Source organism: Ursus maritimus, unplaced genomic scaffold (genome assembly GCF_017311325.1).
Source record: "Ursus maritimus isolate PB19 unplaced genomic scaffold, ASM1731132v1 scaffold_11, whole genome shotgun sequence".
Classification (NCBI taxonomy): Eukaryota; Metazoa; Chordata; class Mammalia; order Carnivora; family Ursidae; genus Ursus; species Ursus maritimus.
The window spans coordinates 55,595,779-55,622,216 of NW_024423453.1; the positions used below are offsets into that span (position 1 = coordinate 55,595,779).

General features: G+C 39.9%; 1 protein-coding gene across 1 annotated transcript in view; it reads right to left on the minus strand.

The window, feature by feature from the left end:
* Positions 1-1,622: 1,622 nt before the first annotated feature.
* Positions 1,623-26,438, minus strand: part of SH3RF1 (SH3 domain containing ring finger 1) — a 76,004-nt gene continuing 51,188 nt past the window's right edge. The window contains exons 7-11 of the mRNA XM_040625590.1: positions 25,606-25,776; positions 22,831-23,090; positions 21,543-21,904; positions 12,379-12,719; positions 1,623-4,063 (exon numbers count right to left, since the gene is read on the minus strand). Of these exons, the coding sequence (XP_040481524.1) occupies positions 3,895-4,063; positions 12,379-12,719; positions 21,543-21,904; positions 22,831-23,090; positions 25,606-25,776 (1,303 nt within the window). The 3' untranslated portion in view covers positions 1,623-3,894. The remainder of the gene's footprint in view (positions 4,064-12,378; positions 12,720-21,542; positions 21,905-22,830; positions 23,091-25,605; positions 25,777-26,438) is intronic.

Below are 26,438 nucleotides of genomic sequence, written 5' to 3' on the forward strand. Positions count from 1 at the left end.
TTCTTATTTAAGTTGGAAGCAATAGCAGTGACATCCGGCTCACTGATTACCAATAGGGATAGTTCTGTTGTCTTTGTGGAGACTTAACAGTATCACTAAATTAGTCTTACTATATAATAATAGTATTGAATGGTGGCTCAAAGATTAATGTGAATTGCAGGACAATATTGGATGTCTGGATCATCACAGTGCGATGAGTTTGCCCTGAGTGAGACCAAGGTAGAATTTTCAAATTGGAAATTGAAACAAGCCAAGCCAGAAAGTTATTAATAAAAAACACAAAAGAACTAAAAGAAACATTCATTTGTAAATCAGAGAGAGTATTTTAAAACTGTCACAGTTCACATTGGCTGGTTACCACTCCAATAGCTTATGTCTCTGATAATAATTACTCCCAGGAACAGAGTGAAGTCCCATTGGATATATCCATATATACCAGAGCATATCGCATTATAGTCTGCAGTTCACAGGAATTAGTGAAGGGCAAGGCCTTGCTAAGCCTGGACGTTGGCTAATCTCTTTTGTAAATATCCTCTCTATTACTGTGGTAGCTTGGCAAATTCTTTCTCTTGGAAAGGAATAATTTCAGTAGGATGCTACCTTGATAAGGACATAGCTTAATTGGTTCAAACAAATTTTTTAAAAATTTCACATGGATACACACAACTTAGCCTAATATCTATTAAAAGCATTTTCCAAACTTCAATTCTAATGTTGCTTAGAGCTCTGGATTGAAATATTCACCTGAACTTCTGGAGCTGTGAAAAATGTCCTATTCTCATCAGGAACACAAAGTTAAATGCATAGCAGTTGGAAACACCACCATAATTTGCCCCTTCTAAGTCTAATTAGACCCAATAATGGCATTATACGCATGTACTCCAAGAGAATGAGTGGAAATATTTGAAACAAGAGATGAAAATAAAGCCACATACGACAATAGCACTTTTCAAACCAGTGATTTTGCCTCCTTAGCTCCTTACCTTCACTCAGTGTGGCAGACAGGGAAGGAGCGGGGAAACTAAGTAATAATTGACTTGGCCAGGTTGTCACAAAGGTAGTTTTTGGCAAAGCTATGATTTATAAACTGGAATTCCTGATTTTTAATTCTGGTAACTAATTTGATAGTAACTAAAAGTTAGGTTTGGAAAATATTTTCTAACATACATGGACATACATGGTCTCTTTAAACTTACAACTTGTTGGCATTCCATGGAAGAGTAAAATCATAGTCTAAAGATGATGTTCCCATGCTTTGCTGAGACCTACTGGTTATCACACAGTTGGATTATAGGTCTAGTACTTCTTTCTATGGCTAAGAAACAACTTCTAGTGGCCACCAGACATTTTAGTTGCCATTAAGAGGGAGAGGGGAGCAGAAGTGGTAAAACTCACAAGCTCTTTTAAGAAGACTTTAAACTTCTTGGGGAACTAACCAAAGAAGTTTTGTTAGTTGAAGAGGTAAAATGTATCATAACCACTAAATTAATTATTGTAGACATCTCCTGTTTGAGATATATGCAAAGAATTTTTATGAAGTAGAAATTACATCAAATGTGTCTCAGGTAAAAAAGAAAAAAAAAAAGAAAAAAATGTTAAGAATTAACGCAAGGGACACATAATGATTGAACATCAAATTTTAATCTTGAACCTTTTCTCCAGTCTTCAAATTATTAACACGAAAAGGAATGATAAATTGCAATTTTATCATTGCCATATCGCTGTGTAACAAGCCCTTGTTACAAAATCTCCATCTACGGTCTCCAAAAAACCAATAGAAAACCCATACATTATATTATCTAAGTGATCTATTAACAGATGAAATTTTAACCAACTTCATACCAGGAAACTATTAACAGAGGTACTTCAATCACATAGCTTAAAATATGGAGAAAAGACAGGTAAAAAATTATCTTAAGCTGTAGTAGTCTTTTTACTTTTTTTAAAATTTTTATAAAATACACTAATTTCCCAAAATAAAGAATATTATGACACATTGGTGTCAACTTACACAGATGAAAGCTGATGTCAGCTTTTTCCTAACTAAAGTTCATTTCACCAAACCTTTATATATTACATGAATATCCAAGTAAAGTATTTTTTTTAAAAATTCATCACACAGGAACATAATGTACAGTGTTTTATAAAAAAAAAAAAAAAGGTTAATTTAGGAATGATTTCATTTTCAACCACATAATATCTTTTTAAGACCATGAAACCTCTTGCTATTGCAAGAGGACTTTTCAGTTCATGTTCCTATTTCCCAGTTGTAATTCTTAAGAGTAAAAAATGAAAAGTTTTTTTTTTGTTTTGTTTTTGTTTTTTCCCCACAAGAAAACTATAGCAACAATTTCATTCACTACCAGGCTTTCTTCCCTCCTTTTGTTTTTAGGACTACCCAGACCCACAACTACGTGGCACCGGAATGTAATGGGGAGAAGAGGCCAATGACATCAAAGAATGGATATAAAGACGGGCTCAGCTGGATCCTGCCGCAACTGTAAGGTGTGGGCACTTTCACTGGAGCAAGGCCTCCCAGAGCCGCAAGGGAACTGTCACAGGAGCAGTCTCCTGGCTCATCCTTTACATCAGTCAGCTGGGAGGACAGAAAGGAACATTTTCACTAACGACTTGTATAATGGCTGATGGATGCCTTAGCCAGGGAGGGAGGGAGTATACCCAGAGACCTTGGTCAGGAGCGAAAAGAACACTGTTTATTTTACACCTCCTGCATTGGTCACTTCTGAGCCAAACTAACCTCAACAGGAAATTGCAATGAAATATACACACCATGCACAGTCTATATTACTGTGGGAATCCAGTAACACATGCAAGACGGTGGGAAAAGAATCACAATGGATGAATGTAAACTTTTCACAGTGTTTCTTATAGCCTTTGACTTCAGCACAAGGGCATCACTTACCACCACAATCTCACAAACGTTTTATTGTGTCCTGGGCATGCAGATCACTTGGGGTAAAAATGGGCAATTACATTTCATAGCCATTCTCAGGAGTATAACTTCAATTTTCCCAATTTCCAACCAATGAATTGAGCTCCTTCTATTATCAAACTAAATATATTTCTGAATACATTTTTGTTCAAGGGTGGTGCTTTATTTTTCCTTATCACTTCATTGACTTCATCCTAGGGAAATTAAAAACCCACAAAATTATATCGAGGACTAGGTGTGTTAAGGGTGATTCCTGACCAAACCAGAAAGTCAGGGAATCACTAACTTCTTTTCTCTCAAGTTTCTGTCTCCCTACCCCAGGCCTTTATTGATACTGATTCAGTTATATGTTTTGGTTTCCTGAAGAGGGAAACCAAATTAGAGAACTGGCATTTGTCTTAAAGAAGCAAAAAGTAACATCAGTAAGGGGAGAAAAGAAGGGTTCACTCTATGTCAAAAAGAATCTCTTGCTCTCAACAGGAGATAATCCAGCTTCTCCTTAGCTATCATTTCATAAATTAATAATTTCTTAAAATCATAATCCAAAGAATTTATCTATTACAAGAAAAATTCAAGTTTAAAAAAGCAAATAAATTAGTTAAGCCTTGTAAACAATTGTCCATTTTAGCTATATATCTTTTTAAAAAAGGTTTTTCTGTATAGTAAATCAGACAGTACAAGGCACACCTTACACATCAGAATCCAGAGTGACAGGACATGGACACACACACACACACACACACACACACACACACACACACACACAGCTTCTTCATTCACACTGTTGGCTGGCCTAACCATGCTGGGGGCACTGGGGTCACACACCAATCCTTTGCTCATCTCCTGACCATCTGGAAGTCCACAAATGTGCTCTTTCCATTAAATTACTTTGTGCTATTTTGTTGTGTGAAGTGACTTTCAGCTTCTCAATGTTAGTCTCCTCAGATGTTTTCCACAAAGCTTCCTGGGAAAAGGCCAGTTTTCCCATTACGTTGCAACGTGCCTTTGAACCAGCCATCTTCTCGCTTTTTATGAACAAACACAATATCTCCTTCTTTAAGTTCAAGTTCTGCTTCACTCTGAGGAGGATAGGAAACTACCACCCTGTGCCTAGAAAAAAGAGATATATTTTAGTTAAAGCCACTCAAAATAGCAAAAGAAAAAAAAAGGTGTACTACTGGTCTAACACAGCTTTAAACATAAACAGAATAGGAAGTAACACAAGTTTGTTTCTAACATTTGTAAAACAACTCTCAAAATAGAACTATTCTCTGTATTGTAGAGACTAGGTTTTAATAGAGTTTGGATGTGTTTAACAGCCCACTATTGATGACCTAAACTGGTTTGAGTGACCTTTACAGGGAAAGCTATTCTTGTCCCCCTCCTATAGAGAAAAGTTTATTCCATCTTCTAGGAGGAAATGCCCTGTCCTTCCCTCTTCCTCAAGAAGAAAGGAGAGAATTTATTTGATTGGTGAGACCAAGAGAAGCAGTTGAGTAGGTGGGTTCAGTCCTCTCTGAACTACCTGTGTCTCTTTTCTGCCTCTGCTTCCACACTGGAAGCACGGAATGGTCAGGGGTCAGGCTAGCCTTCTAGAAGTAGGTCTGGAAGTCTGTCTGTGTCCCTTACACTGGGGCTTAACATGGATGAGGCAGCAATCCTAAGGAAGTTTATTTGCTTTATATACCCAAATTCTCTCTCTGGCAGGCTGTCCTAAGGTCTAGACAGGGAGGGGAGGACCATAGCCACAAACACAATCCAGCACCACCACTAATGAGGTTGACATTCTGATCTCCATTAGTCTGATAACTGTGTCTCTTTCTCTATTGGTTCTCAACTCTGATATTAGTGGGAAAAGGTATAATTATCACTTAAGAACCCCAGAAGCCTTGCTGGTTTAATACTATCTACCTCCCTTCTTCCTTTCTCCTTAGTCTCCTCCAAAGTCTCTCGCTGAGCACGGAGCCTGACACAAGCCTCGATCCCACAACTGGGCGATCACGACCTGAGCCAAAACCAAGTCGGATGCTCAATAGACTGAGCCACCCAGGAGCCCCTAACTGAGGTCTCTTTCTAAAAGCCAACTAACTCGACAATAGTGATGTGAAGGAGCCACCTTGGAAGACAGTCCCCCAGCCCTAGTCAAGCCTTTAGATGACTACAGCTGAGGCTGATATCTGGACTGCAACCTCAGGAAATATCCCAAGCTGGAACCATCCAGCTAAGCCACTCCCAAGATGCCAACCCACAGAAGCTGTGGGGTAACAAATGTTTATTGTTGTTTTAAGCCACTCAATTTTAGGCATAATTTGTCACACGGCAATAGATAACTAAAAAATGTGAACATACATCTTTCTCCATTTGCTATTATGCAGTATTCAGTCATAAAGGTGATTTTTATTTTCGTTTGGTTCTTAAAGTCAGAAAATAAGTTTATAGCCTCAGAGGACCCACTCTTGACTATTAAGTAAAGAATGGTATAGCTTAATCATAACAAATTCTATAGAACTGCCCCTAAGATATGAAGCCCATTAGAGCCCAGTCCTTCCAGAAGATTGCCAGCTTCACCAATCTTCATCTCATAAAAACTAGAACCAACTCTCATTAAAAAGGACCACAGCAAGAGCCCCAGACTATTGCTCTCTTAAAAAAAAAAAAAGGCATCTCTACAAAAGTCAAGTGATTGCCCAAATAGTTCCTGAGCTACTTTGGGCACATGAACTAAATTATCCTCCAAGGTCTGAAGCAAAAGTATAGCATGGAGACTGACTTATTTCTAAGAAAGGTTCAGTTAATTCAAAGATGAATTAACGCATTGAACCCATAAGGCTCGGGGTTCAATCAAGCATGAACTGAGGGAGGAGGCACGGCACTGTGTGTGAAGCTCTGGGATAGGGGTTGCTGTAGCCTTAAAGGTCATTTGGAGTAGCTGAACTTTGGGCCAGTTATCTCTGCTCTCTGTCTCAGCTTCCTTATCTGTAGAAAGAGATTGCTGTAACTTAAACAGGTATTGTCATGTAATGGAGTAAGATTATAAGTGTGATGCTCTTAGCATGGTGTTTGTTATAGAGTTTATACTCCCAAATTCTAGCTCCCATTGGGATGACACGGCTTAGGCAGAAGCAGGCAAGGGTCTGTCTGGTGCTTGGAGGGGGTGAAGGATGGGCCAGGAAGTCAATGGCCACCTCTACCCAGGAGAAGGCTCAGGCCACAGCCTAAGGAAGAACTGCCTAATAATGAGACTTGACACTTGAGCATGATAAAGTTAGGTTTTGGAATTCCTTCTCTGCTATCTTTAAAAGCAGGACAAATAATTTCATCATAGACTTATCTGAAGGAAGGGATCCAGATGAAAAGATTTCTCAAGTCTGATGCCAACATGCTAAAAATTCATGTAAAAAGCAATGTAACAAGTTGCCATTTGGGGCAAGTTAAAATTTGAGTAAAGCTTTGTAAGTCTGGAAAGAAGCCTACAAGTGACTCAAATCACATTCAGAGTAGATCTCTCATGAAATGTATTCCCCATCGGTTCTCTGTGAGCTGCCTTAAAGGTAAAATGGAACAAAAATAGTTCTTGAAAAACTTGAAGTGAATTAGATTAATATTTGCATTTTATAAAATGCACTAAAACAATTTTGTCAAAAAATTTTTTGAACTAGAACTGCTGCTAGGCTAAGAACATAATCTTCCTGCCAAGTTCCCAGTGGGAGCAAATTTTCATTGCTAAGTTATAAACCTCTGGGGGTGGAACAAGAAACCATGTGCATAATGGAAACTGTGACACAGTCCTGATTGTATGAAGACTACCAGGTGCAGCGGTAACAGACTCCACTTAGAAATCTTCCAGCTCTGATCCTGGCCTCGAGCCCTGTGAGGTAGTTTGCACACAGATTTCGAACATGGACTCTTAGGCCAAATTCTGGGCACAACTGGCCAACTATCTCAGGCATGGAAAGTAGAATGTTTACAGACCAACAAACAGATGTAAAGGCGCAGCTGCAGAGGCCCTTCACATCTGTTCCTCTACCCTCTGCCTCACTTGGATTATGCCTGTCCTTATTTGAGTGGGGCTTTGGGGAAGTTCTGAACCTCAGGAGTCAAAGACCCCTCTCCCATAACCTCCATGGGACCCGCTAATCCCACTTTCAAAATCTGCACCCCAACTACTTCTCTTCATTGTTGCTGCCACCATCCTGGTGGACAAACTCATGATCTTCCACATGGTCAAATAATCTACCTGTCCTCCCTGCCTCCATCTCTTCTGCCCCCATTCCATTCTGCACAGAACTGACAGACTCTTTCTTAACTGGCAACTCCACTTGTAGTTTTTGTTTTGTTTTGTTTTAGATTTAACTTGTTTACTTGAGAGAGAGAGAGAGAGTGCGCGTGAGAGAGAAGGAGCAGGGGTAGGGGCGGAGAGAGAAGCCCACTCCCCGCTGAGCAGGGCGCCTGATGTAGGGGCCTGATCCCAGGACTCTGGGATCATGACCTGAGCCAAAGGCAGACGCTTAACTGACTGAGCCACCCAGGCGCCCCACAACTCTACTTGTAGTTATCTATTGTTCAAAAATCATTACTGGCTTCTAATAACTGTGAATAAGGTTAAACCTCAGCCTGGTGTGTAAAGTCCTCAAAGACCTGACCTTCATCTTTCTATCTATACCTACAATGATCTCCATGAAGGTGTCAAACATGCCTCTAAACCTGAATATATGGCTTTTACCTCTCCGCTCCTTGGCTCATGTGGTTCCTTCCATTGGGAACTCCCTGTGACGATGCCCCTGCCCATCCACACCTGATCAGCTTCCCACAGCCTTGTTTCAATTTGCAAACTCTTCTCTAGTCCCATGGCTGGAAGTAACTGCATGCTTGCTCAGATCCCAGAGGCCTCGTGTACGTTTCTTATGGCACTTAGCGCAGTGTACATTGCATTGTTACCATCTGTATCCCTGTCTCATTTATTTTCCCAGACCATAAGCTGCTTGAGGGGTGAGATGATGGTAAATTCACTTTATATGGCTCATACCACTTAGCATAGTTCATGATAATTTTTTTTTTAAGAGAGAGAATGTAAATGGGGGAGGGGACAGAAGGAGAGGAAGAGAGAATCTTAAGCAGACTCCACGCTCAGAGCGAAGCCCAATGTGAGGCTTCATCTCATGACTCAGAGATCGTGACCTGAGCCGAAATCAAGATTCAGACACTTAATCTACCAAGCCACCCAGGTGCCCCTTGTGATAATTCTTACTTAACAAGCATGTTAAATGACAAAAGAAAAGACACAAGGTATAGTAAAACTATTTTTAAAAAGGTGAAAGCTCCCTAAAAAGGAATGTAATTTGACAAATGCTAAAACATGGAAGGACCTTGAGAACATTATGCTAAGAGAAATAAGCCACACACAATAGGACAAAAATCATACGATTCCACATATGAGGTACCCAGAACAGTTATAGAGACTGTCTCTATAACAACAGTTATAGAGACAAACTCATAGAGACAGCAAAGCAGAATGGTGGTTGTCAAGAGTTGCCAGAAGAGGGAATGGGGACTTACTGTTTAATGGGTACAGAGTTTCAATTTGGAATAACAAGTTTTACAAATGGATAGTGGTGATGCTTATTCAACAATATGAATGTACTTAATGTCACTGAATTTTACCTTAAAAAATGGTAAACTTTATGTATATTTTACTACAATTTAAAACAAGATAAATGAATAAGCAAGCAAATAAAAAATAATGGAAAGATTAGGGGAAAAAAAGAAAAATGAAAAAAACGTCAAAAGCTGAGTGGTTCCTTCGCTGTTATAAAGTATGCCTTTAAACAGAGCACCTGGGAGGCAGTGTGAGGTATACAGCATGGCTCACACACTTGGTCCTGAACGGGCTTCTGCCTCTTGGTGGCTTTGTAACCCTCAGTTTTTGTGACAATTACCAAAGGGGGAATTCAAGAAACAGAGGCTTGCTGTACAAAGAAGCTCCACTGATACCCACTGCCAGTCTTCCTGGCTTGTGCTATGATGTTCAGCCTTCCACCTAAATGAACATTTGCAATCTTTTATTTGTATAAATTTTCTATTTCCTTAATTTTCTGGCCTCTCTTGCATTCTCAGTAATTCACACATTTTTGTTGTTGTTTCTAATCTCTCCTGGTACAGCCCAAATTGGACCCCTTGTGGCTCTGGGAGGCACTCTGCCATCACCCTGGTCTGGGTAAGTAACCCGCACTGCTTTCTGCCAGTTGCTACAGCAATCTAATATCCAATTAAGTATTTCACTGGCAAAACCACACTAGCTCGCTTTGTAGCTTTGCTTGAAGTCCAAGTAAATTATATCCATTGCTTCACCCAGTGGGTTCATTGTCACTAACTCAAATTAATCATGCTGGTTAAATCCAACTAACTTTCTGTAAATCTATCTCTATCCAATTTGTGTGTTTCCAAGTGTTCTAGTTTAATCCCTGATCAAAGATCATAGGTTCTTTTCCAATTTAGGAGATGGGTTTATAGGTATGTGATTATCAGTTTAATTCCTAAGCTTCAAAATACACAGAGATGATGTGCTGTGTCTCCTTAAGCCCTTATCTATTCTTTTTCAGTAGAGGAAAAAAGAAAAGCCTGTCACATATACTTTCTTTTATTGCCATCCCTTCTGAAATATTTTATTTCTATTCTCTCTTTGCAATTTCCTAATTATTTTTTCTCCATTACCTAAAATAGAGCCTAAGATATTTGTTCTGTTATTTCTGCTGTCATCAATTATACATCTTCTGCCTCCAGGATAGAGCATTGCTTGCTTGTTTTCCTCAGCCTCTCTAACAAACACAAAAGGATCCTTTTGTTCCTCAGAGAATTGTCTCAGCTGACACCAAGACCTGTCAACACACCTCAAGGTTCAGCCTTTCTTACTGTGAGACTGCTTAAGTCTTTGTGTCACATGAATCCTCCTTTCCATTGAAGGCACTGGCTGCCCTACTCACATTCTTTTACTTTAGATTTATGGGGCAGAGTCATGGTTTGAGGGGAAATTTTATGCTTGCTCTCATTATAATCTGTGGGGGAATCCTATCTTATACTGTACCAATACTATACAATGAGAACTACTTCTATGAAATTCTATTAGTAAAAATTCTACCAGAAGAACCCCAGGCTTCTGCACTTGGCCTGAGCAGGAGCTGTTGATATTTACATTGTGAATCAAGGACTCTTAAGATCCTGAAATACTTTCCAAATCATACTGATGTGAACGTTATTCTTCCCTTCATTTTTAGCAATAAGTACTTTTTATTATGTTAAAAATTTTGAAATATCAAAACAGATAATCCGTAAATGATATACTTGGTAGCTTTCTACTAACCAAAAAATTTCATTCCCAGTGGATAAGTTGTTTTCCTGTACAACTTGTTTCCACACATTTCCCCTATTGTTTTTATGATCAGGCAGACCTAAGAATACACGTTAAATAAATATGATCACCATCATTGTATGAAGGCAAAGGGGCTGTGAAAAGTTGGTCAGGCTGGCTATTATATTTAATATTCCATTGAACATATGGATTATAAAAATATAAACTCGAGCAGAAATCTTCTCCAAAGACCCCCTTTTTCCACTTGTAAAAATTGAAATGGTTATATGAAAAACCTGCCAGAGAATTCCAGCGTGCCCGTGCCCATCTGTTCTGTCATTAAATTCTCCATGTTCCCTATCTGATGTGCGTTCCCTGCTCCCTGAACCACCATCACCTGTCTGCATTAGAGATTTCTCCTTTTCAGATGCATTGAACAGCGGGAACCTGCTGTTAGAAATGAGCTCCTCTAAGAGGAAAGGGCCGGAATGCAGAAGCCACAGAGATTGAGGACATCTGGCAACTGAAAAGGAATGCATAATGGGGGAGGGAGGCAGCAGTGCCAGAGCCAGTGCCTAGGGAGAGGCTGGGCAAAATGAACTATCACTCAGAACAGTCACACAAACACCACAAATGACAGGGAAAAGAGAGAGACTCAGGGCATGAAGGAAAAACTGCAGATCAATGCCTGGGGGTGGGAAGGAAAAAAGGAGCCTTTGTGACCAAAAGAAAGTAAACAAGTCCCTGGACTAACTCCAGGGACAGAAGGCCCTATCCCTGGAAAGCGGTGTAACACTGCAGGAAAAAAGGTTGACTCTCAGAATAAAGGATTAAGTGAATGCAGGACGAAATTTCAGAGCTTTAACAGGAACACAATAAATGAGGGGAAAGACAGAATGATTTTATTTGTGGGGGGGAACACTTTTTAAGGCAATGGTTCATTTCAAAACTGGTTCTATACGGATTAGAACTACGGAAAATTATTTCACCTCACTATGAAAATATGTAATAAACTGTGTACTTTGTACTTAGTGCATGTAGGTTGTTTGAAGTTTATTCTTTCCCAGTTTATTTTTTGGTAAAAAGGTATGCCCCCCAAATTATAGGAATGAAGACCTCAAATTTTGTGGGCACAAATGTTCATCTTAAATAGAGACTTGAGGTGAATTTAAGTCTTTTTAAAGTATAACATTTTATAGTCAGACTTCAAATCAGTAACTGACAATGCTACCCAAAATGCAACACCTCCACAAATTAGAAATTTGCTTTACTTATAAAATGCAGGTACAAAGGGAATAAAGCTTACAGAAACAATAAAACAATGGCACTTTAAAAAAAATAAATGTTAACCTATTTATGCATTATATGAAAACTGTCCACTATTTTTAGTGTACTTCATGATGTTTTCCTGGCCTACCAACAGTGCTTTTTAAATTCATGTAATCCTAGCAGGTATTTGTCTTACTACAAATATCGTGTTCCCCAGTGTAACTCCTAGAGCCCCACTGGTTGTATCAAACAGATCTGCTCCCATCTGTAATCATTACTCAAGGCCAGAGTCACTAAAACAAGGCTCCTAGCTCCAAGCAGAACCGAACCACGTCACTGTGTCAGGAGGGGAGTCAGGTCTCTGAGAACCGAGCCACACTCTCCCAGCTCAGGAAGAATAAAAAGAGAATTCTCTTAGTTGGCAGAATCTCCAGCTGCTGGACAACTAGCAGGTAATGATGTCAACGTTTAATAAAAACGGCAAGGGATAAACCGAAGGAGCAGCTGCTGGCGATGGAAGAGCAGCAAGAAGAAGGAAGGAGATGTGAACCAAGTTCCAGGGATTAACAGGTTTCATCTGGATACAGCGCTGGAGTGGTTGTCTGGAGAAAATAAACACAGAGGGCTGGAGGCCTAACCCATGAAAGAAACACAGCAAACGGTAAAAGAAAGCCAGAGCTTGACTGTTACTACAAATTCAGTCAAAAAAATTTCGGGGGTTGTGGAAAAGTATCCTGATGTCAGAATAAATACTCCAGCTTAAAGTTTGCTAGGCATTTCTTCGTTTTTCTGGGAAGAACAGTGAACTCACCTCTCACAAACCACAGGTCTAGACTCATTCATGACAGGGCCCAGGGACGAACATGGCTGACGAGGCGGTGGAGCGATGGGAACAGCCGAGTCCAGAGAGCTGGTCTTCCGATGAAGAGCGTCCTGGGTCACAGCAGCGGCCGCGCCATCCCCATCTGTGGGGCAGGAGCCGGCCCTGCCGTGCGCGCCCCCTAGCGGCAGCTCAGGACCCACTGCTCCCTGCAGGGGCAACTCGCAGCCACCAAGCTCCACTTCCAGGGTGGGTGAGGCTGGAGGGGAGGCTCGCGGCTTACGTTTGGTGGAGGCGCCAGAAAGCAACTTCAACAAACCCTTTTTTTCTTTCTAGAAAAAAAAAAGTAAATTAATTGGAGATGGACGGTACTGTTATTATAATCGCAGTTGGGTGTTAAAGTTTTGATTTTTGGTTTGATTTTTAAAAAAAAAGATTTTTAAGTATCTCTACACCCAACATAGGGCTCTAATTTAGAAACCCGAGATCAACAATTGCATGCTCTACGCACTGAGGCAGCCGAATATTAATTAAATAATTAATATTTATTTCTGAGGGTATTTGGTTGTGATCTAGCTCCCAAATCTTGTATAATGTTAACCTAACCTTTTGCCTCTCTTTCTTCACCCTTTCTGCCTGCATATTTTTGCTTGTTTTGGACACTCCAGTGTTCATCACTATCTTCTACTGAGGTAGAATAAGTAGATAAAAAAGAAGTAAAACAAAAAACTCACCAAGTCACATCTCAGGCTTGGTGAAGGCAGAAGCAGACATTTTACGACAAAATGGAAATTTCTGATTATGGATTTAATTTCTTGAAATTATGACTATCTTACCTCTAATTCTTACATGCTGAATTAAACATTATAGCATTTTACTATGCATCCACAGACTTGACTCTCTCTCTCTCTCTTTTTTTTTTTTAAGATTTTATTTATTCATTTGTCAGAGAGAGCGCAAGCAGGGGGAGCTGCAGGCAGAGGGAGAAGCAGGCTCCCTGCTCAGCAGAGAGCCCCATGAAGGGCTCTATCCCAGGACCCTGGGATCATAACCTGAGCTGAAGGCAGATGCTTAACTGACTGAGCCACCCTGGTGTCCCCACAGACTTGATTTTTATCATTTACAGGTAGTGATGTCTTGATCAGAGTTAAGGACTAAAACATGTCTCACATGTCACCACCTTGAGGAAATTTAATAAGCCAATAATGACAGAAGTCAAACCATTTTTATTGTGCAAGAATCTCTTGGATTAGAAAGCCAAAACTCCACAAAATTTTATACAAAGCTTCAGTATAATCAAAACCATTTTTATGTCTCTTTGCAAGCAAATGTAGAAAAGAATTTTCTTCCCAGAAATCTTACTCCACAAAAACCATCTCTGGAATCTTTCTCTTTTGACACTTGTTCTTTGCTCTGCTAGGAAAACCAGATCTAGAGGTAACTTTTCTTCATTTCTAAAACCTGTGTCAATGTCCTGATGACCCAACATAGATAACAATCATCATTTTACATCGTTTTACTAAGATGTCAATGACATTATAAAGTCCTCTGAATGGAAACATTGCTTGAAAATAAAACGTTTCATAGAGAAATAATTCTTTAGAAAACTCTATAGGCAAACTCAAACTGGAATCATCAAGGTCCACTAAAAGGGAATAGAATTATGAGGGGCCCACAGAAAGACAGAATACTGAGGAGTTTTTCTTGAGAATATGAGTTAGTTCATACTCAGTAAAAATCCCTTGGGGGAAAATGGTCTGAATCCATAATAACATAGTTCCATTAGAGACAGAATGGCAGAAAAAAGAAGAGACAAAAGTAATGATTTAACCAGATGATGAAAAAGCATTCCAGGGAAAAAGCATCCCAGGAAACTGCAGGCCTCATTTACCAAATACTGTTCACAGTACGAACTAATCCATGGGTTAGAAACAGAGGACAGAGAAGGATGGTGGGGAGCACTGGATTCATTTCTGTACAGCTCAACTCAGGTTGCAGATGAGCAAAACCAATCAACTGATCCCCAACCCCCTTCTCCTCGTTCCAGCCTGAGGAAGACTCTTCTGCATTTTTCTTCAAGGCCTGGCCTTAACTCACCTTTCAGGCTTTTGCTTCATTCCTTAACTTCTCATTTTCCAAGGGGCTATTAATACATTCCACTAAATGACCCTATACCCTTGGACTACCTCTTGAGTGCCTGTATCTCATCCACCCAGTGCCTAGTGCAGAGCTGCACCTACTGAGGCAAGAGGCCAAGACTGAAAGAGGATGAGACAGGTGGGAGAAAGGGAAAAGACTGAGCTAGTTCCAGGGCTAAGGGACCAAGAGAGGACATTTTGCAATTCCTAAATTCCATGGAGATAAAGATTTCCCTTTATACAGTGGCCAGTGAAGTGGGCTGACCAAACGCCTGCCAAAGCTGCTGCCACACTTCTTTAAGGGCACCTGAGGTCTGGAGGGCCGACAAATGAGCTGAGAAAGAATAACGTCTACACTTCTAAGGAGGCAGTCGGCCACAACTTCCAGCTATTCCTGCCATGATGTAAGAAAGCATGCTCTAATCCCTGGACTCCGACAGATCCACTGAGAACATCAAGTCCAGTGATAAATTACAATCTCAGCAAGCCGTGGCTACAGATGTTTCTTAAAAGCTCAGTTCTGGGCACTCAGAAAAATTCAGTTAACTGAATGGTGCTCAGGGAACAGCCTCTAAAGTGATTAAGAAGAAAGATGACTTGGTTCATCTAAAATGATTAAGCACATTAAATACAGCTTGCTTTAATGACTTCTAAGGGATGTGTTATCATCATCAGCTGATGCTGACTACCCACGGAGCAGAAGGCAGAGGATTAGGTGTTATGGCAGGGTGTGGGGGTACGGGGTGGCGGTGCTAAGATGGAAAGGATGCTGCCCTAATTCCACCGAACTGTGCTTTTGATATCACATTCTGATGTTTTCTACATTAGCAGAACAGTGTGCCACTGGAGAGAGAATTTTGCAAATACAGACACTTATCATCTAAGGGCACCTTTGTTTTTTCAAAATCCAACAGCAGAAATGAAAATTATAGATGAATTAATAAAGACTACACTTTAGGAAAGCAATTTTTTAAATGTAGTGTTAGCATGCATGAAAAAGGGACATTATCTTTTAACATGAACCTTAAGAACTCTCCTATGGGTTTTCCAAGAAATTATTCCTAGACGGAATAATGTTTTTATACTCATAATTTTCTCTTCAGAAGATCTGATGATTTAAAACCACACCTCATACATAAAAAGAACTATTTGGGTCAGAAAATAATTACCAGATGATGAGAGAGAGTGATTTTTACATATAAAAATAATTTCTGAACATCACCTAAATAACTTTCTATTAGTCACATCACGGAGGATGAGTACAATATGGGAAACCTCAAGTTCTCCTTCCCAAGCAAAAATAAATTTCCTTTGAGCAACTCATAAAGTTAACCACATTCTACCCAGTGAGTCTTCTTTATTCCTCTCCTTGTCCTCAGATGTACAAAAAAAGTACCAAGAGATGAACAGTCTTACGGGCCATTGTGATAAAAAATCTACACTGTCATATTCCCAAAAATCATTCACTATAAGGGATCTCAAAAGCTTAATTCATGTGATTGTCTAATAATCACTCATTCCTTCAATATTTACTGAGTGTTGAATATGAACCAACAATGTGCTAGGCTCTGGGGATATAATAGTGAACAAGACAACAAAGAGTTCACATTCTCTAGCACAGACATAAACACTGCTGTAAAACAGGCGCTCTGCAGAAAAATAAAGCAGGGTAAGGGGAGAGTGACTGAACAAGGGGTGCTGTCTGAGATGGGAGGCTCAGGAAAGTTTTTTTTTAAAGTGCAGGGAGAGAGGGAAAGGCCATGTGAAATTCTAGAGATGAAATCAACACCACTAGGTTCAAGAATCTTGTTAAATGCTATTATAAGGATTTCCACATTTATTCCTAACACCCAGCTGATGCGACAAGAACCAGCATTATTCTCATTGCGTATACCTCTCTAAGGCTGCCTAAAATCACATTGCTAGTAAGGGGTGGAAGTGGGACTTGACCTAGCCTCTGCTCTTCTCTTCTGAGAGTTGAGCATTGGCAACATCTGTAGAAGCACATCTACTCGATGGAGTGATAAGAGCAGGTATGTTTGCCTGAGGGCTGCACATCATGAGGATCACTCTATATGGAACTGTGCACATATCGGCACTGCCCAGATCCATCCCAGCCAAGAGCAGGGGCAGGAATGGGACTCTGATCACTTAACATGGACAGTGGCTTCTCCTTGAGAAAATGAAGTGGCGAAATTCACAGACCAATTTGTTTTTGACAGCGAAATAAGAACTGGGAGGAAGGAAAATCATATAAGCAAAGAAAGTCATCAGTAGGAACTCTGGGACAAGTGTTCAGAACAGAAGAAAATGGGTATTTATTTTTTAAAGGTTTTATTTTTAAGTAATCTCTACACCAACAACCCCAAGATCAAGAGTCATATGCTCTGACTGAACCAACCAGGCACCCTGAAAATGGGTATTTAAAAACTAGATGAACCTTCTGCTTCAGAAAACCAAGAATAAGAGCAAAGGTCCTCAAACAGCAGACTGCTTGAAGACCTATGGCACCTTAAGGGAGGGAGTCACTAGGACTTAGGGAGTGGGATATTTGAGGCACTAAATGTTGATCTTTTGTGGGCTACTTGTAGAAATGTTATCTTTTAGGAACAAATCTAGGATATGGCAGAGGGCACGAGAACCAACACCTACTGCTGATTGGTATGGGAATAAATGACAATGTTAGACAAAACTTACACTATGAAGGNAGGGAAAGGAAATGGAAGCATAAGGAAAGTGGAGCCTCAGAGATGGTTTCTTTTCTTTCTCTATGTGAGGGTTAAAACTGTTAAACTATTAGAGATTTGATTAGAGGCTCTTCTAATGTCCTAGCAGCCTCCGTTAGCAAACCAAGACCTAAACCTGTAAACACCCCCAGGTTAAGAAATCAAAACCTAAGGATAACCAATCACTAACAGCCAACTGGGCTTTCCCAGATAAGGCAACCACTTAAACTACTGCCAATCAAAAAACCTCCCTGCTCTGCTTTGATGTGTCCTCTACATAATTCCTGCCCCTGGCTCCCATTGGCAGAGTGCTCCTAAGCGCTTCCAGTTTGGCACTGCCTGATTTGAATACGTTTTTACTCAAATAAACTCTTAGAATTTTTATTATGTATCAGTTTGTCTTCTACTAAAACTTAGAAAATATAAGGACAGTCAATTACATAATTGGCGCTGGAAAAAAAAAGATTTTATTTTCTGGATAAAAGCGTAACATAACAAAATAATATTTACTGAGGGGAAAAAAGTATATATACACCATAGTATTAATGGCTGTCTTTGAAATCTTGGATCATATTTATGTTTTCTATTTGGATATTTAAATTTTTCTCTCATTTCTAAATAAGTATGTATATTGTATATTTAAAAAAATTTTATAATAAGAAAACACAATAAAACACACACACGCATGCACACATGCAGGAGTATCTCCTAAGGATTGGGAAACTCATTTGCCTGGAGACTAGCTGATCAAATAATGAAGCCTTTAAACTGAACATGCAGGTAGAAAAATGTCCAGATAAAGCTGTTAAACTGATAACTGTAGAAGACATGAGGGATCCCATAAAAAGAAGAATAACAATGGCAGACAGGCCCAGGATTTCAAACAAGAAATAACTGAGATAATGTTTGGAAATATATTGCAGAGTTTCAGATGCTTATTTACTAAACTACAGAACGCAGTTACCGGACAAAATTAGCTAGAGGGACAAAAACTTTTTTTTTTTTTTTTTAAGTCAAGGACAAAAACACATTTGAGATAAGACTTCCAAATAAAATATTGTTCAAAAGGAACAGCTTAGTTAGGCGAGGAGCTGCAGTAGTCCTGCGTGCACACCAGAAAGTTATACGTCTCTATGGAACACCAGTGGCAGCTCACTGCAGACGATTTATGCATAGAGGAAAGGACAGGGCAATCAACAAGCTATCATTTGGGGGACACACCACACACTTTCTAAAGAATTTAAGTAAATGGATGATGCTGATCACAAAATGATGAAAGCAGATAGAGAGAACAAGAGGATTGTCAAGTACCTATATATCTGCTGGAAGTCTCAACTAAAACTAGGGTCCCTATACACTTAGAATCTCTAATGTACTTTTTCCTTGAATTGTTGATAATTTAATCTCACTTTGAATCTAATTCTGATCAACTGGGGGAATGGTAGAGACCAGTAGGGGTGGAAAGCTTCAGTTGGTGAAGCAGAAATATTGAAAACTTCAAAATAAGCACCCAAAGAGACGTTAGCTATAGTCAGATTTGAACTCTGAAGTTTAAAAGAACTGATTTTAAAAGTTCAAAGCAAATATATGCATGACCTGAAACTCAAAAGGAAAGATACTTCAAGAGGAATGGGAGGGCTCTCCAGAATGAAATTCTAACCATACAACTGCAAATTATCTGAGCAGATGAAAATGTGGAGGCATCGAAAGGCACTAATGTGATCCCCCAGAGAGTGGCCTAATGGGCTCAAATTTTTAAAGGACTCGGTACAAAAAGATCAAGAGAAGGAACCATAAGAAAGAACATATCATGGCCCATAACAGCTTAAACCTGAAAAAAAAAAGGGGGGGGGGATAGCCTTAAAATTGTTTGAAACGAGAAGAACAGGAAAGATACAGACCTGCTGTTTGAGATGGATGGTAGTTCTCAGAAGATATGAAGAAAGGGAAGGATAATCTTCAGACTAGAAAGAAAGAACAAACCTTGATAAGAGGGAAATGGGTGAAGAGATTCGGATTTAGAGATCCAATAATTACTTGCCAGGATGAATTCACCCCAGCATACACAGGGAATTAACAGCTAAAACGCAACCAAATAATCTTTGACAGATCCTGGTGAACCTGAGATCAGGTCAACTCAACAGGACAAGAAGGGCATGTGTAATACAAATTTAAAAAAGAAGACAACAATGCACTTTGCAGACTGTCTGGAAAATTCTACAACAGTGTATTAAATGAAAGGAAATGAGACTCTGAGGAGGAGACTCTTCTAGGAGACACTTGCTAACATAAGTAACAGCTAAAATGATGGGGGACTGGGGAATAGTTAGGACGGGAGAATGTAAAAAACATCTGGATTTTGACAGGCATCTGATAAGTTCTCCCATGATATCCTTGTAGACCTGATGGAGGAATGTAGACTAAATGACACTGCAGTCATGTTAATCATGGAATTATTGATTTTATATTAACCAGAAGTCTCCCTGGTGATTCTGGAACATTCAATGAGGTAGGAGATTTAGGAAGGAAAATTTGTAATCTGTGACATAGGGAGTAGTGACAAAAACTTCAGGAGAATAGCCTTAAAAAAGAAGAAAACTCTGAAATAAGTCAAGGCATCATATAGAAAGAAGATGAACAATTTCTGCTGCCCCTCAAATAAAATGGCATGAGACTCTCTGGACCCAGAGCACTCATAGTCAATGAGGGTGTCCAAACAGAAGCCAGTGGCCATCTGTCAAGGATGGGGACTCAACAAGGATAACCCATTAGGTCCTCTAGTAGTTGATGCTGTAACAAATTATCACAAACTTCGTGGTAAACATCAGGTCCTAAAATTAAGGTGTCAGCAGGGCTTCATCCCTTACAGAAGCCCTAGGGAAGAATTTGTTTCCTTGCCTTTTCCAGATTCTAGAAGAAGCTGCTTGCATTTCTTGGCTTGTGGTTCCCTCCTTGAACCACTCTGATCTCTGCTTCTGATGTCACATCTCCTCTGGACCCGATCCTCCTGCCTCCCTTTCAGGAAGATCCATGTGATTATATGGGGCCCATCCAGATAATGTAGATTTATCCCCTCATCTCAAGACCTTTATAAAATCCCTTTTGCCACGTAAGGAAACATATTCTCCTTTCAGGGCTTTGGACTTAGTCATTGGGGAGCCATTATTCTCTCTGGCACAGGTCCCTTTCAAGCCTGTGATTCAATGAATTCTTTCCTGGGAGGGCAGGAGCTGAAGAGTCTCTGTTCTCAGTGACTCACTGTCCCGAAACCTTAAATTCTAAACTACAAGACAACTCTTTAAAGATACTGACAAAGTTGAACATGTCAGCTTGAGTACAAGTTTAATGTAGTTAATTATAAACACTGAACAGATACCAATCTTTTTCAAAAACGCTAAGGTTAACCCAACAATTAAATATTAACTTTTTAGTAGGCTGTAAAGTTTATTTCCTTATAAACCCCTATTTATAGGCTTACCTAACCATTTAAATAGAGCGACATACATTACCACTGAACCAGGTGGCTAAGGGTTTATGACTACCCTAGAGCTTCCCAGAACTGGGCTAGAACTTTAGGAGAAAATGCACAAAATACTGAGGAAAATACAGGATTTTCCTCAGGTTGCTACTTCATTTGATTGTAATACAATTATCCAGACCTTATTATCACTCTTCGATTTCTGTTCACAATTACTCACCATCAATTTCCCTGGCCTCCAACCACCTGTCTCCAAACCCAACCACAGGTTAGTCTTTCAAACACAGCTTTCCATTTATTTTTTCTCTGAAATTCAGCCCCAAATGAGAGATTTTTTTTTAAAGATCTATGAATTTAGAAAATAATTTTTCACCCATATTTCAAGAGGAAAACTGTCCATGCTGATTGTAATCAAATACACTGTAGAAAAAAATGAATCCACAATTAACACTTTTGATCAACAATTTCAATCCTTTTGTATATTAAATATTTTTTTGTAGAACTGACTGAATAGGAAGAATTAAGGACAGCACAATGATGAAAAAATGAGTAACTAAAGGGGAAAGGAAATTCTTCCATGAGATGTAAGCTGCACGAGAAGTGACTAAGTCTTATTCACTGTGGTCTCCCTAAACATACAACACAAGGCCTGGCAACTAGTGGGTGTTTCAGTGCAAAGAATCAAGAATCGAGCACCTGGCATGGTGACTCACACATGGTAAGCACTTGAAGGATTGTTGAACAACGAGTCCTTTCATTAGTTAGAAAGAATGGGACACAACATAAAGCAGAAGAACAGGACGTTGATCTTACTTTATTATCCTTGTCTGGCTTGGTTGCTGAACTGTTCCCACAAGTCAGTGAAGCACTGTCAGGAGAGGTGGGGAGTCCAGCAAGAATGGTCACCGCCCGGCCACTGGGCTCGGTCTCCAGAGAGGCAGTGGTGATGCTCGGACAGGTCAGTGAAGCAGCCGCAGCACAAGCCAGGGGGGCACTGACTCGACCCATATTAACGGCAGCCATGTGGGTGGCAGGGCCTGCCATTGGAGGTGGAAGTTGTGGGGAGGCCAAAGGATGATGGGGCAGGCCCGCAGATGCAGGGCCCAGGCAGGCGGTGTTCTGTACCTGGATGGGTGTCACCGCGGCTGTAGGGCGTTCTTGGTTATGTGCCGCAACTAGTAGACGACAGGAGAGAAAACAGCAAAATTGACTTTCTAATAAATGCTACTCACCAAAACATGACTCATTTCACTACATCAGACCATAATGAAAGGTTGCTATTGCATTTTTACAATAAATAATGGATGTATGCTAGTTTTAAAGCACTTAATGTTAGCTGCGTCCCTAGACGCTGTTTTCCTTCCAGATCAGCTCTTTAGTCTGTTGAGAGCTTGGAAACTTAGCTATAACCCCACGCTGTTCAGTTAGAGAGAAGGTCTTTCCACAGATTTATGGACACAGCCTGTCTTTGATGGTACTCTAGAGTGTCAGATTAGGGCCTCCAGGCCTTTTCAAAATGATTCTCTTTTTTAAATAAATAACTAAGTAAATAAGTAAATAAATAAATCTATCTCCCTTTTCTTATTAACGATTTTCCTTCTTTTGGTTTTTATGATAGAATTTACGTTTACCCCACCACTATTACCCAAGACTCCTGGGTAGGTTTTTAATGCTATAGAAAGAAGAAAGTTATTTAAGATCCCATTGGGTCTAAAACTGACTTGAGATTAAGTTCATCAGAAAGAGCACACCGGTTAGTGGAGTACAATGTCATGGTCATGTGGCTGATGGCAGTGAGATTTGAGCTCCTACAGTCTTGACTGCAGAAGTCATATTTTCAAGTCCTATCGACATTCTTAGTATCAGCCTAATTTCTTTCAGACTTTCAATCTGTAGATCAGGCTTGAATTAATATGCCTGCATATTTGGCTTAGCCAAAATAAGCAGATGTGGAGTACCACTGACTAGACTGCCTGTTTTATTTCCTAATGTTCTTCATTACTGTAACACGACATCTGCTTTTCTCAACATCTGTTACAGAAGAACTGGTATCAGGCAAGCAGCCCCTTTCTGGTACTTTCCAGTCTGGTCTCCTCCATACCTGTCCTCACAGCATTGCGGGCCTGGTTGACTGTCATCTGCCCGGTCATGTGCAACAAGACCTTAGCCTGAGGACTTGTCTGGATGTGAGCTGCTGACACCACGGCTGTGGGGACAACACTGGGACTCCCGGCCATGCCATTTCCCTGGAGCTTCTGGGCAGGCCCTCCTGCAGTGGAAGGACTGACCATAGTCACCCCTCGACTTGTCTGACCAGCAGTAGACATAGGGACTTTAGCTTGGGAAGCATTTGTCACGGTCCTGCCAAGACAGAAACAGAGACAGAAAGCCCAAATCCATCAGCAAAATGGGGGAGAGAAGAATTAAAGGCAAGAAAAATGACTCAGGGCTTTAAGATAGAACATTTTAAAGAATGAATGGAATTATTTTTACAAAATATAAGAATCACAAATTCAAAGTAAAGATGGCCCTGAGGGAGAGAAAGGTCTGGAAATATACTGTGAGTCACAGAAAATTACACGTCGTATTCTGCTCAAGAATACGCGGTTACTGGGTTCAGTTTTCCATATCAAGGCTCAACACCTCCACTGCCTTTAAGGCCCTGGATTCTCCTGCCTCAGCCATCAAAGAAGTTGATTTGTTTGTCATTGCTGCTAATAACATTAGCAGTTTTGCTCCTTTTTCATAGCTTTGCTCATGTTTTTTGCCCTTCTCCCTGCTTGCCCCCAGTTCTGCATCACACAAAGGCCTGCATGCGAGTGCACATACACATATGCACACACTCTTGGAATATTCTCTCTGGCTTCTTTTTTTTTTTTTTTTTTAAGATTTTATTTATTTATTTGACAGAGAGAGACAGCCAGCGAGAGAGGGAACACAAGCAAGGGGAGTGGGAGAGGAAGAAGCAGGCTCCCAGTGGAACAGGGAGCCCAATGCAGGGCTCGATCCCAGGACCCTGGGATCACGACCTGAGCCAAAGGCAGACGCTTAACGACTGAGCCACCCAGGTGCCCCTCTCTGGCTTTTCTCTCTGTCTTAATATCATGTGTTTCAAGGTCCAGCACAAATCTCTTCTTTTCAAGAAGCCTTGCCTAAGGCTTCGGCTTAAGACCTTATGATTCTATTGTTTCATGTGAATTTCTTCCTTCTATGGTCCTTGATGACATTATGTGTTATTTTTATCACGTAAATTCTTTATTAAATAGTTTTGTCTCATGTATTTTTTTTATATTCTAAATTCATTTAAACAATTCTATATACAGTAACTTTCTACTAAGTAGAATACTTCATTAACTCAAGCATCCTTATTATTTACTATGATAAATAACAGAGAATTTATTGTAAGTAAGCATTTCTCCAGAGACTTTTAGTAATTTGTTTTTGAAAGTTATGAAAATGCTTCCCTTCATTAACTTAGTCTTTGTTGTGGTTTGGTTTGTTTTATTTCCCTCAGTTGTTGTGGTGGTTTTTTGTTTGTTTTTTTCTCACCAGGGAAGGTCTATCTGCCATCTTCTGGATCCTGAATGTAGATTTTAACATATACAGAAAAGAAGGTTTATATTGATTAAAAATCTGCAAGTCAAATTAAAGCTAACATTCTGTCACCATCTGCAACAATAGTGATTTTCATTTGATTAGGCTGCTGGCCAACCTATAAATCAAGGCCAACAGCTGACAAACATGTCAGTTCATTAAGCCATTTATTTAAAATCAGGGTGTTTGAGGAATGATTTAACACAGCTAGACCTGGACCATTTATTAAAAGCCCAGTAGCTAAAAACTGGGGCTCCCTCAATGCCATTATAGGTCTTCCCATTCAGTTTCCTAGGCTACTTTCCTAAGTGACAAGAAGGTAGACTATCTTTAAATAAATTTTGGGGGGGAAAAAAAAAGGAAAGAAAATCTTGTATACTTAAAGCTCTTACTTCTTATTATCCTGTAACAGGGTTTTCCAACCTCAGGGACATTTTGGGTCAGACAGTTCCTTTTTGGTAGGAGGCTGTGCTGTGTACTGTAGGACACTTAGCAGCATCCTTGGCTTCTGTGCACCACATGCCAATAGCAACGTCCTCCCACATGCTCCAGAGTAACAACCAAAACTGTGTTCAGACAGTGCCAGATTCCCTTGAGGAGCAAAATCACCCTTAATTAAGAAGGATGAAGGATCAATGTCGTATTTAAGGAATTTTATTTCTGACTATATTATAGAAATTAATTGCCAGAATTCCAAGGCAATCACAAAGCTGTTGGAATAAATATAGAGCCAGACACCTAGGTTTAAGCACTTCTTCACTGTGCGATCTCAAACAAGCTATTTAATCTCTCTGTGCCTCCGTTTACTCATCTATTAAGTGGGGATAATCATAGCAACTACATCGACAAGTTGCTTCAGGACTCAGTTATTATGTGTAATACGCATTTTGAAATCTGCCTGCCTGGCATATAGTTAAGTGTTATGTAAACATGTTAATAATAAAGCTTTTGTTTATACTAAACATGGTATTTTTTATTTTTGAGCAGAAAAATACTGAAAATGGTATAGTTGGATCTTCTCACATATAAGTTCAAGCAAATAACTTAAAACCCAGTACATATATTGGTAGAAACGTACAATTTCACATTACTCATATGAAAAGTAAGCTAAGAATTTTAGAGTTAGAAGGGATTTCAGCAAGTATAGATATGAATTTTTAAAATGTTGGCTATGTAACAGGCAATTATAGTGTGAGAAGGAATCTTGGATAGGCTGAAAACCATGGAAAAGAACAAAGCTTCTCTGTTTAGAACTTAGTAAACCATTTATTCAAAACCATACCTTGTGACTGGTGCTACATAATTGCCAGGGAAAACCCCTATCTTGCTGGTATGCATCGATGTCCCTTTGAACCAGCCATCCTGGCAACGCTCAAACACTAAAAACATCTCCCCTTTCCTCAGCTCCAGCTCGTCCTCTTTCCGGGGAGTGTATGGATATATAGCAACATACCTAGAATAGAAAAGAGTATGTGATTTCAGGCTGAGTAACAGATAAACCCCAGGATGCACAAAAACTCTTCCTTGGTACAAAGTCTTGAATACAGATGTAAACAGAAAATATCATCCTTTAACCTGTAAGTAGCATTGGTAATTTTCCATTCAAAGAGGTTTTGCGGCCTACACTGAAAAGATGGAGGCCTTCCTAAGAACTGCCAACCTGGACCCCCCAGTGTGAAGGTGACTATCCCACCAAATGGTATTCGTGGGGTGTGAAAGAATTATGCAGCTTCCCAAAGTGCCTAACCTGCTGCCGGGGATTAGGGACCCAATGGGAAACTTGAGCTCTTCAAATGGCACTTGTTAGACGTGGGAAGTAGCCCCAAATGAGGACATATGGCATGAAATCCCACTGGGAGGCACAACACACTGCCTTCCACACACAAGCTGAACCTAGAGGCTTGGGTTGCACCTGCTTTTGTATGCTCAGCCAGGAAAAATAATGAATTTGAAAAAGTCAAAAGGAAAAAAAGCCCAGATCATAGAGAGTGCAAAACCACCCTACAATGTAAGGTGACTGTGCCACCAACATATGGAAACCAGGCAGGCGACAGTTTGTTTTTTTTTTTTAAACCAGGGCTCTAAAGTGTCCATGTATAAAATCACACAGTGTAA